This window comes from Miniopterus schreibersii (genome assembly GCF_964146895.1).
Source record: "Miniopterus schreibersii genome assembly, chromosome: 13".
Classification (NCBI taxonomy): Eukaryota; Metazoa; Chordata; class Mammalia; order Chiroptera; family Miniopteridae; genus Miniopterus; species Miniopterus schreibersii.
In genome coordinates, this window is record NC_138113.1 from 45,565,753 (window position 1) to 45,578,677 (window position 12,925).

The 12,925-nt window shown below is 45.0% G+C and overlaps 1 protein-coding gene across 2 annotated transcripts in view; it reads left to right on the forward strand.

Annotated features, from left to right (window-relative positions):
- CTNNA2 (catenin alpha 2) overlaps positions 1 to 12,925 on the forward strand; it is a 980,129-nt gene that overhangs the window by 281,784 nt on the left and 685,420 nt on the right. For both annotated transcript variants that reach the window (XM_081155843.1, XM_081155842.1), the window contains exon 4: positions 104 to 270. In XM_081155843.1, coding sequence (XP_081011969.1) covers positions 104 to 270 — 167 coding nt within the window. The remainder of the gene's footprint in view (positions 1 to 103; positions 271 to 12,925) is intronic.

The following is a 12,925-nucleotide window of genomic DNA, read 5'->3' on the forward strand; positions in this document are numbered from 1 at the left end:
GGTAGTTTTACACGGAGAACAGTAATGGTCCCTCCAAAGATCTTTCGGATTGCCGGCCTCCAGCCTCCTGCCTACCCACGTGCCTCCCCTGTTTGTCTTCCAGGCGAGACCATGCGCATCGCCTCTTCGGAGTTTGCGGATGACCCCTGCTCGTCGGTGAAGCGAGGGACGATGGTGCGGGCCGCGAGGGCTTTGCTGTCGGCTGTGACACGCCTGCTCATCCTGGCGGACATGGCGGACGTCATGAGGCTTTTATCTCATCTGAAAATTGTACGTATGCAGGATTGACCAACACTGGCTTTATGTGGGCGGCGATATTGACCGTGTATATTATAGCAGCGGCCTGGACGGAAGACGTCCCGCTGCTCACGAGGCCACTTGGTCACTCACCCAGGTGGTATGTGACCCCCAAATAGTCCAAATACTAAAATTATATTCAATAACATACTCAGAAAGTTATAGGAGATTCACTTGAATTGTTTTATTTGCGGACATAGAGTTTGGATTTCCCCCTTACTTCCCTGAAAACAAGCCTGCTTTCGTTCAGGCTGCAAGGCCCTGTCTTGAAAGTCAGGGCAGTGCTGGTCCATGTGGTAGCTTAGACGAGGCCAGCTCTTCTGGTCAGCTGGCCAAATGACCACCTCTGCCCGTCTTCATGTGGATCACATGTTGAGTATATTCGGTTACTTTCTCCAGCCTTGCCCTTATTTAGATGTGTGGACTTTGAGCCTATCTTAGTCTGGCAATGAAAAGGAGCCCCGTCTCACCCCCCATAGCTAGAATCAATCTTGTCACACCAAGCCTGACATCTGTCATTCCTGAATTGGGTCTGTGGCACATACATACCCCACCAACCTATAGAACTTCATATGTGTGTCTTGCTTGCCACGGTTCCTTGGTTCCTTTTAACTCCTTTGTTTCCTAATGAAAAGTGGGACCCTACTCTGTTCACAAATTCTACTGGACCAGGGGCCACGGCCACCTTCCCTTCCCAGTCCTGGACAGCTGCGCCTGTCTCTCTTTTCTTAGTTACTGACTGGTTTCCAGCTGCAATCAAGATGCTTCAACCAGTTGAACTAAGATGAACATAAGTGCTTAGGAATACGGCTGCTGCCTAGAGAGTCTCTATCCCATTTCCTCCGTAAATCTCCTCCCTAGACAATCGGTACCAATCCTGGACTGATCTCAGGTCTTAGGTGATGGGAGGTGAACCATGCCCTTTCCTTTCTGAGGAACCAACCTATTGCCGGCTTAGTGTCCCTAGCTCTGGCCATTGCCGGCCTATCACTTTCCCTGTCAGCTAACCCTCAAGGTCTCAGTTTCTTTGTCAGTGGAATGAACAGTGAGGGGCAGGTGAGATGGGAAATGAGTGAGAGCCTGCTGTCCCTTCACCTGCCATCTCAGGTTTGTTCAGTCATTTCCAAAGAAATTTTCTTTTTTCTTTCTTTTTTTTTTTTAAATATATCTTTATTGATTTCAGAGAGAGGAAAGGAGAGGGGGAGAGAGATAGAAACATCAATGATGAGAGAGTCATTGATTGAGCCCATAACCCGGGCATGTGCCCTGACCGGGAATCGAACCCCAATCACCTGGATCCTAGGTCGATGCTCAACCTCTGAGCCAGGCCCCGCCGGGCTCCAAAGAAATTTTCAAAACCACAAGTGTTTTCTGTCAAAAAAATCTTGGGCCAGATCTTTTATTTGAATTCACCCCAATAAAGCAGCCAGGATTTCTAAGTTATGGATAAACCCCACACCATGATGACACACCTCAAGGTTCAGCATCTCCAGCCTGAGTTCCACGTTCACAACCTCAGATCACTTTATGGCTTCGATTACAGGTGCCTGAGGAGCAAAGGGACGCCTGGCAGAACTTGCTTGGGAGCTTTTCTCAGGATTTTCTGAGAATAGTCCCCAAAGGGCAGGGAAGGACCTTGCAAGTAGGGTGAAGTGAACAGTATGAGGAGAGACTTTACCTATTTCAGAGCATATTGAGAGGAAGTATATAACATTATGATGAATCATTTGGCCACTGGAGTAAGACGGCCTAGGTTTAATCTTGGTTTGATGTCCACTTGTCTGCCAGCTGTGTTGGAAGCCACCATATAACCTCCTTACCTCTCAGACTCTTCCTCTGTTAATATGGCCTAATGACAGGACAGCCCACAGGGCTGTGGGAGGTTCAAGTAGGGGAAACTCCTGTGAAAGCATGCATCACAGGGTCTGGCACAAAGTAAGTGCTGGGTAAATGCAACTGTGTTGCCGCCGTAAGATCCCTGGAACCCCAGTCGGCAGTCCAGCCCCCACCTGTGTTCTCTGCATCATTTAGGCAACAAATGACTTTGTTCTCAAGTGTGTTGGAGAAAAAGTTTTTTCTTTCCTTAACATCTGCTCAATCTTCAATGGCAACATTTTAAAAAAGGTCTTTCCCCAGATAGACAATCTTCTTTTACCAGAGAGAGAATAGGACTGGAGCCTAAAGAAATGAACTCTACACCCCATATTTCATTCTCTCCGCCGCGGAAGCCCTGTCAGGCCATTCTTGGGGGCGAGGACAGGCTGACCTCCCTGAACCGCCTGCATGTGGGGGGTGCTCGTGGAGTCGGGCCTGTGACGGGGTGCCCGGCGCCAGCTGCTGCTGTGCTCCTGCCTTGCCACCCACCTGTTTGACCAGTGCTGTTGGCTGGTATCTCTGCAGCCTGCGGTCATGTGTTCGTATCGATTGTATTCTTATCTCGACACAACAGATTAAAGGAAGTTAAAAAAAAGATTTAGCACAAAATCATGGAAAGGTCAGGCCGGTAATATTAAGATGTCCTGTCAGACTGTCAGCAGTGAAATTAAAAATATTAGACTTGACGCATTCGTTCTAATTGGAGCTCCGCCTCGTGGGGAAGAGCAGTGGTGGAATGTTGCCATCTTGTGGCCAACGCGAGGAATTAGCGTGTCTGGTGCTGCCACCAAATTACTCAGGCTGTGGTCCCTGCACACCTCAGGTTCAGGCCAGCCAGGGTTTCATACTCTGAGGCTACCCCCAACCCCCCAAAGAAAAAGACAATGTGTTAACACTTAATTACAAACAAATATGGTATATAATTCTCCTTCGTAGCTTTTCCATAGAAGCACAACCTCTCATAACCAAACAAGTGTTGTCTGCTGGCATCTATTGATTTGTGTTTAACTCTGGATGAAGAAAACACCTGTCCATGTAATTTGATAAAGTAGATTAGAATTATCACCTAAAACCTTATCAAGGCTTTTTCCAAATGAAAGGTAGTCTCTTCATCATATAGGTGACAAAACATAGATGAGGGAAATGAGTGACAGGAATTTTCTTTAATAAAGTGACTCGATTTCCGGTCGGTTCCCAAGCTGGAGTAGCACCCTCTGTGAGTCCCGTAGCTTCGCGCCGTGGGAACCGCTGCTTGGCTCTTTCACCTTTGAGCATTTGCAGAATAGTTCATTTTTTGTCTTTTAGGCCATATGCCACTTTTTCATGAATCTTCTTTCCAGATATTGATTTTTCTCATTTCTGAGTAACTTACAGGAATGTAGAGGGAATTGCCTTCTTATCAGAAACTTATATTCATGTTTCTCCTTCATTAATTCCTGGAGTAGATGGAGGAGAGGCAAGTTAGCCTCCTAAAATACCCACCTTCCTTCCCTGCCCTGCAACCAGATAGGTGGCTGCTGGCAAGGTGAGTAATCGTGAGCAGGTATCGTTCACCCTCTAACAAAGAGTAGAGGGTGGGGAGCCCTGCAGAGGGGCTGAGATTTGGGAGATCTCTGCTTTCTGTTACCTTACTATTATATTTGAAACTTACCGTTTCTGTGGCCGCTAAGGAGTCCATCTCTTCATTAAACATACAGACACGCTAGTTGCCCATATTATGCTGCTTGTCTTCTCACGCTTGTATTTGTGTGTGCTTTAACGTGGAACCCTATTTTGAGCATATTAAGAGTTCACATGACTGCAACTGTTTTTTGCGACTCTACTTGTTTCGAATTCAGAAGGCGAGTGATGGAATAGTGAGTGGCAGATTAAAGCTGAATTATCACCAAGATGGGAATTGGATGTTCCCGATCGAAGCGAAAGTACTCATTTGCACATCAGACATCTTTTTAAAATACTGAATTCTAATTGCATTTATTGTTGAAGTTGCTGGTGAGTGGTTCCCTAGGCAGACACCTGATGTCTCTTGCAATCAGTTGACATTGTGTTCGGTTGGCATGTGGCACTTCAGACTTCTAAAGGAGTCCCGCATTTCCATCAGTGATGAACAGGGGTATCTATGTTCCCTAGCCTCTGAGTTAATGTAATCAGATTATATTGTCAGTTTTTAGCATTGGTGATGGCCTTGTACATAAACACATAGACGTGTGTGTCAGAGAAAATAATCCCCTTTTTTTCTATTCTCAGGCTAGGTCCTAGAATAACAAAGTTCTCCATTATCTCAGAATTTCTCCCCAGAAGGTGGAACAGAAAAATAGAAAACAACCATCCCTTAGTCAACTTCTCAGGAAAGGCATGTTTTCTTAGTGGCTACCAAGAGCTAAATCTAATTCTGCAGTCCTGTTGTTTGGGGACATTGATGAGACAGGGTAACTTTAATATTACCTGTGTTTTTTGTGACATTAGCATAAAATATTCTTGTGCGTCCTCCGTAACTTGCTGTTTCTCAGTAGTCTCCCATTTAGTTCTACAGCTCTAATGTTTGAATAACAACAGTCAATGGGTATAAAATATCCTTGTCTCTATTTATAAAGGTAGAAATGACTGCCCATGTTCTTAGTATATTTTTTCTGTCTGAGCTGTCATGCAGCTGAGTTGTTCAGAATTTATTTATGTATTCAGTTATCATTTCAAGAAATACTTATTGGATGCCTACTATATACAAGACACTGTGTCAAGTATATAACCTCAGAGGTGAGTAAGACTCAGGGCCTGCCTTCAGAACTTTGTAGGCTAGTGCGGGGATACATTGAGAAAGAGTGCAGTTCATGCTGGGAAAATATGCATATTGCTACGGACTCACCTTGAAGGAAAACATAATAATTAGGATGTCTTCCATTTAAAATAACAAAAACCTAATTTAACCTGATCTTTTAAAAAGGGACTATATTGGCTCACCAACCAAAAATCCAAAGGCAATATTTCAGGCAAGTCTTTTTTTTTTTAACTCCTCGCCTGAGGGTATTTTTTCCATTGCTTTTCAGAGATAGTGGAAGGGGGGGGGGGGAGAAGGAGGGAGAGAGAAAGAAAGAGAGAAACATCAATGTGAAAGAGACACATCACATTGATTGGTTGCCTTGGGCTTGGCCAGGGATTGAGCCTGCAACTGAGGTAAGTGCCCTTGGCAGCAATCAAACCCGGGACCCTTCAGTCCGAGGGCCAAAGCTTTAACCACTGAGCCAAACCAGCTGGGGCTCAGGCAAGGCTTGATCAAGGCACAAAATGTACTAAGGATTAAGTTTCTTTATCTCTTCTTCAGTGAGGGCACTCTTCTCTATAGGCCCTTTTCTCAGTCTCCAGACAGCTGCTAACCATTCTCAGCATAGCAAGAAAGAGGAAATTAATTCCCTTCCCTGAGAGCTCACATAAAAGTTCCACAATCTTGCTAGGCCTGTTGGCCTCTGAATGAGGTGTATGTCTCTGAGTTGATCAGTTAGACCGGGGAATGGGACGTGCTGATTTCTTATTTGCTCAGCACTACTCCTTTCCCCCCTCACCCCCAGCCCAAACATGAGACCAATTCAACCAAAATGTATTGTCAGTCAAGTGAGGACGCTGTGAGGAAGGGTGGTGTGGCTGGGAGAGGGACATCTCAGGACTGGGTCTCACTGAACTGCAGGAGACTTGCCTTTCCTCGAGCCCATTGTTTGGACCACATTGAACAGGCTGGGGTCACAGGCCTAAGCCTGAAACTGGGGGGTAAGAGTTGAGAGTGACTGGAAAGAGGTTGGTCCCATCGAAAGAGCTGGGGGCCTGGCCAGAGTGGCTCAGTTGGGTGAGTGTCATCTGTCCTGTGCCCTGAGGGGTTGCCGGTTCTATTCCTGGTCAGGGCACATGCCTGGGTTGTGGGTTCAGTTTCCTGTCGGGGCACATGCAGAAGGCACCTGATTGATATTTCTCTCCCTCCCTCCCTCCCTCCCTCCCTCCCTCCCTCCCTCCCTCCCTCCCTCCCTCCCCCCCTTCCCCCCCTCCCTCCCTCCCTCTTTCTTTTTCTCTTTCTAAGCATGTCCTCAGGTTAGGATTAAAAAAGCAAGACCTGGGGGATTTGTCATTCTATCCAATAATGAGAGCAAAAATATACAGTGACTTGAGTGGGGAAACATAGACAAAGACTTATTAGCTCTAATAGCTGATTATAGGAACAAAGTGCTGGCTAGTAACAACTAAAGAGAACTCTAAGCAGCTCAGGGAGGGCAGCTATGAGGAGTAGCCACCACCCGCAGGACTGAGACAGAGCCTCTGGGGAGACCCTCCACCCCTCCTCCCAACCGGGGCGCAGTCAGAGGTCCTTGTTCACTGGCTGACGGAGAAGTCACTGCGGTGCCACACAAGTGACTGAATGGAACTTGCTGGAAATCTGCCCTTTAAGGGATCAAGGAAAATTGCTCATGGAAAAGTGTCTTCCGGGGGGCATCCTACAATCACCCAGGGCCATGCTGAGGGGACCGGCTGACCACCTGCTGTTGGAGAAGCTCCCCCACCCCCAGCCCAGCAGAACCTCCCAGGGAGCCCGGGGACCAGGAAACCAGGTCCTTTCTTCTTTTGTTTCCTGCCCAGCACTCTCTACTGACAAAGCTTAACATCCGGCCACCAGGGAAAGAAATGCTATTTATTTTATTTATTTGTTTTTTCAGTTCAGCTTGAAAGGTTAGTTTTTTTTTTTTTTAAATTATCTTTATTGTTGAAAATATTACAGGTGTCCACTTTTTCCCCACCATCGATTCCCTCCCCCCTGCCCCTCACTATTGCCTGCGCCCATGGGTTGTGCATATAAGCATATAAGTTCTGTGATTAATCTCTTCCCCACCCCCACCTTCCCTCTGAGATATTCGTCAGCCTGTTCCATGCTTCCCTGTTTTTGGATCTGTTTTGTTCATCGGTTTATTTTGTTCATTAGATTCCACATGTGAGTGAGATCATGTGATATTTGTTTTTCTCTGATGGGCTTGTTTCGCTTAGCGTAGGGCCCGGCCGTGTTTCCCCGGAGCAGGCAGGAAGCATGGATTTGGATTTGGTAACTGCCCAGGGAGAGAGTGTGTTACTGCTCAAACATGCGGTGTTCTTGCCATAGAAGGAAGATGGATTCAGGTCAGGCCAGACGTTCCCTGCAGAGATCTTCTCACACCAGGGAAAGAACAGCGGCAGGAGAGCCAGAGCGGGAACTTGGGGTGCCCACAATAATACAATGATTCTGTGTCCTTGGAGCACAGAGGGTCAGGTGGGGAGGGGCGGTAACAAAGTTGGACAGAGTGTCATGGACAATGTGACGGTTAGTTTAGACTCTGTATGGCTTATGGGAGCCATTGAGTAATTCTTTTTTATTTATTTAAATATGTCTTTATTGATTTCAGAGAGAGGAAGGGAGAGAGAGAGAGAGAGAGAGAAACATCAATGATGAGAGTCATTGATCCGCTGTCTCCTGCATGCCCCCGACTGGGGATCGAGCCCACAACCCGGGCACGTGCCCTGACCAGGAATTGAACCTCGATCTCCTGGATCCTAGGTCGATGCTCAACCCTGAGCCACGCCGGCCAGGCCATTGAGTAATTCTAAGCATTAGAATTAGATTTGTGATTTAGATAAATATTTCTGGTAGCAATGTGGAGACGGAATTAGGAGAGGGGAAAGCCCAGAAAGGACATAGGTTAAGAGAGAACTGAGATCACTCAGGCCAGAGAATGGAAGAAAAACTGAGCGCAGGCCATGGCAGTGCGTATAGTGAAAAGGGGTCAAGTTCAGAGCTATTAAAGAGGCAGAATGACTAGAGCCTGGACTGATCGGAAGGGGAAGGCCTGCGTGGCTCAGTGGTTGAGCGTTGACCCATGAACCAAGAGGTCACCAGTTCGATTCCTGGTGAGGGCACATGCCTGGGTTGCAGGCTTGATCCCCAGACGACCAGTGTTTCTCTCTCCCAAGTGTTCCTATTTCTCTATCCTTCTCCCTCTCTCTCTAAAAATCAATAAAAACATAATTAAAGAAAATTAAAAAAAAATACTGCTTTAAAAAAAAAAAAAAGGCAGGGGCAGGCTCTTACGGTGTCCTCATAATCAGCTGATCAGTATAATCCAAGCCCAGATCCCATCAGCTTTATAAACTCACCCTTTCCGGGAAGCTGAGGCAGCACAGGATTAGAAGTGTGAAGTCTGGAGCAGACTGTGTGGGGTCAGTCCAGGCGTCTGCACTCGCTGGCTGTGAGACCTCCCTGGCAGGTTGTATCACTCCTCTGACCTCGTTTCTCCTCTAAAAAAATAGAAATTTTAAAAAGATCTCTGAAAACCATTTAGAACAATGCCTGATACACCGTACGTGCTCAGTGACACTGGCTAGTGTCATTTTTCTCATGCACGCTGAAAATAACTTTGGAAACGTATCAAGCTCTATTAATGCTGTGCTTTATGAAACATGGCACTTTGAGAATAAATGACACTAGCATTAATCATTCCCTCTTGTCGATGAAATAATTTTCCTCTCTTGTTAACAAGGAAGCGGAAAATGTAATCGGGAAAACCAGCTTCTCTTTAGGAGGCAAGAAGATGTAGTGTGATGATGTTGAGACACCCTTGGTCAAACCAGGGCGCATGGCCAACCAAGTAGAGTAATTAGATGCAGGATCTAATATTCATTCATTCATTCATTCATTCATTCATGTGGCCAACTCCTGTTTCCAAGAAATTATATGTAATTTAGCTGTATACCTAGATCCTAACAAGAGAGTTGCATATGACTTATTCAATAGTTTTATCAATGTCTTTTAAAATTCAGTCAGCTGGATGTCAGTAATAGGACCCTGGAATGAGGTCAGCCTGTCCAAACAGAAATAGTGATCACAATAGTGATTTAAAGCGCTGGTATGAGCAGTAAATAAATGTCAACAGGAGAGCCCTATCCCACTGTCCAGGAGGGGAGGGCTCAGACTGCTCAGTTCAGTATCACTGCCATCCCTGAATGCCTACCTAGCTCCTAGTAGGTGCTTAATAAGCATTTTTGGTGTTGTTAATCCTTACCTGAGGATATTTTTTCCATTGATTTTTAGAGAGAGTGGAAGAGAGAGAGAAAGAGAGAAACATCAAGCTAGAGAGACACATTGATTCGTTGCCTCCCACACTTGCCCCAACCAGGGCCCAGGGATCGAACCTGCAACCCAGGCACGTGCCCTTGACTGGGAATCGAACCTGAGACCCTTCGGTGCTCGGGCCGACGCTCTAACCACTGAGGAACACTGGCCAGAGCATTAATAAGTCTTGAATGAATAAATGAATTCTCAGACTACTTTTTTATATTAAAGTCAACGAGAATAATTTAAATCAGGAGAATGGAGGCTGACTGAAGGAGTCTGTCTCGAACAGTTTGACAGAGCTGTGGTCGATGAAATAATAGTTTCGGGCAGGCGTGCTTTGGGAATAGGGCTGGGGGGGATGTTGGACGAGCTCTGTGAGAAGACCGAGATTCTAAGTTTAAGTGACAAAGCTCTGAAATTAGTATCTGAGTCCTCTACTAAGGAGGGAATTCTAATATCTTTTCTAGAAGTTTCAGTCTTTTAAGCTGCTCCTAATATTAAGGACGGGCCAACCTGGCTGAGCAAAGGATTCGGGCTTTGGTATGAGCCCGCCTGGCTGTGGGAGGGGAACAGCTCTCTGTCACCCGTCCAAGCTCAGGAGGGCGTGTGTAAGGAGGAAGGCTGTCACCTGCCTCCGAGGCCTCCCTGTATCAGCGTATTGGAGACAGTTTCCCTGTCCAGGGTGCAGAGTCTCCCAAACCTTTCCCTTCCCATGACACCTCTCCCAGGAGCACCGCCTGCCTCTCGGTGCCATCACCAGCGGCCCCTCCACTCTGCCCGGGCCCCCTGCCATCTGCTGACATTCCAAGAGTAAGATGAAGCCTTTCCTCTTCAAAATTATTTCAGAAAATAACTTTCCCCCAAATAGACACTACGCAGCAGCAGGTCAGTATCTCTGTAAGGAGCTCCTAATTCAGGCCAGGCACTCTGCTAACCATGTGCTATTTTATGTTGTTGTTTTTTTTGTTTAAAATACGTCATATGCCTTATTTATTCGGAGAAAGGGTAGAGAGGAAGGCTTTGGGTACCGTTTCCATTTTGGTAACATTTTTTGGCGTATTCAAGTTCTCTATTTCTTTTTGTATCAGTATTGGCATTTTATATATTTTAGAATTTGTCACTATCATATCGGTTTCAAATGTATTAGGGTAGAACGATTCATTCTTTCATTTCCAACTTTTTGTATCTTATTGTTTACATTGGCTTTTGTAGATAACAGAGTTAGATCTCTTTAAAAGCCCAATCTGAGAGCTTCTGTCTTCTAATTAGAGCATTTTGCCCATTTATATTTATTTTATATTTGGACTTAACCGGCCATCTTATTTCATATTTTTCATTTATATACCTTCCTTTCTTCATTTCTTATCTCCTGTAAGTCTTACAACAGCCCCTTGTAGTATGTAGACACTACCGTCCTTTGATTAATGAAGACAGCGAGTCAGAAAGGTTACGTGGCTTCCCGAGGTCACAGAGCTAACAAGTGACAGAGCTGGGGCTCAAACACATACAGGCCAACCTGAGCCTTAGCCCTCCGCACGCTTACTAACTCACGCCCATCGCTGTGGGTCCCGGGCAGCTGTAAAAAGCTTTTGGAAACAGTGTCCCAGGCTCCTCCTCTGTATGTTTGTTTGGCATATAGGAGTCAGTTTCCTTTCCCCAGCACTCAGAAAGAAAAAAAGGTCATTGGAATCTGAACCATTTTCCTCTGGGAGACCTTTCCACGAGGGGACCTGTGAGATCCATCCGGGTTAAAACCCTGAGCGTGACTTAAGTCTTCCTTTACACAGACAGACACCATCGTGGGTGTTTCTTTTCAAAAGAACTTCACTGAATTAGCAACAAATTCAAACCCGGCATCTGGATTCCTCAGAGGAAACCAGTGAAAAATAAGTTATGCGTAACACAGCAAAATAAATACTCCGAATTGGTCCGCTCAACAACGGGTAGGAAGCCTGTTTTATATGCATATATTAGAATACAAATCTAAGATCTAGTTCTCTCTGAGATAATTACTTTGCTCTTCCCTGGATCCAGTTTTTATGTCCCGAGAAAAGATTTACAACTCAAATAAGCAGCAGGAACAAATTAACTGCTCAGGCTGTCCTCCTGTGCTGCTGTTGACGCCACATTAACGATTATAAACCTATTAGAAAGCCAGACATCACTGGGCTGTTGCTTTAAAGATTTCAGGTAGGAGATTCTCATTAAACTATGAAAATGCTTTAAATGGGCCATTCCATGCCATAAAATGAAATTTGATTTCAGTCCCTAAAAAAAAAAAACATCCTAATACACAGCGGTCCTTTTTTCAACCATATATCTTTCGATTCCGTGAGTATTACTAGAGCCTGGATAGGAATCAGAAAAGACTAACATTGAGGAGTTGAATTATCACTTTATATTTTTACAGTTTGGAAGGAAAAAAAAGATACAGAATTTCCATAGAACATGAGGATGGAAACTTAATTTTATGTGGAGTCTAGATTTGTACCATTCTGAAGAACTTCCCTTGCTACAACTCTTTCCTTAATAAAATGAGTTAGTCTGTTTAGTAAGTTGAATGCTGTCATTTCTATGGAGTGAAAGTTGAATGATATCTGTTTTCACTGGTTTATATACATTATTGTCTTCCTCCTGTCCGGGAAACTTGCTAAGGGAGCTGGATTAGCCACCATCGCAACTGTGTCAAGCTTCAACAAGAATGCATCTCTGTAGTTAATCTATGGCTTTCCAGCCGTGTTAGTGGTCATTTTTTTTGTATTTCTGCATTGCCAAACAATGAACTGTTTATATATTGTCCTGTGACTTGGTACACATTACAAGAGCTGATCAGAATCCTGCAGGAGGCCACGTGCTCTCTGAGTTGCTCGCTGCATCCTCACCTGTCTTTCTCCTGCCTCTTCAGAAGCCTCCCTGCCAGGCCCTCCTCATAACTGAGAGCTTTTGATTTTGTAAACACGTATCTATCTTGTGCCTTCTTCACTCAGGATTGTATTCTTGGCAATTCAGCTGAAAAATTTCCTGGCTCTTTCTACAAACATGCTATCTTATGGACAATGACCTAGTGGATTAGTTCACCATAACATCTTTTTTTTTTTTTTTTATCTTTCAAAATATTACGAATGTCCCGTTTTCTCCCCATTGACCCATTCCACCCCCCCCCCCCAGTCCCTCACCACACCATTGTCTGTGTCCTTGGATTATGTTTACACACATGTAAATTCTTTGGTTAATCTCTCCCCTCCACCCACCCACCCACTCCCCCTTCCTTCTGAGATTCGTCATAATATCTTAATTTTAGTTTTAATTTTAATTGAGTCTATAGGTATTAAAACCTTAAAAGGTTACCAGTTGTGGAAACCTTCACATCATGTTACAGTTAAGATCACTGTGGAGGGGAGAAAACTTTAGTATCTCTCTCAAATCATTTGCAAAGGAATTTTTGGTGAAATTCATAACTCAAGTCCAAGGCCGCACTGGAACAAAATTGATGACAGTTTGCAGGAATTTGGAAGCAGAGCATATCATTAGGGTGGCATGCCTGCTGTCATTCTTTTCACTCCAGTTGATGCCACCTTTGGTGGCAACAAAATGTCAAATGCGCTTGCTTCTCGAGGCTCAATATTTCTTCTTGCG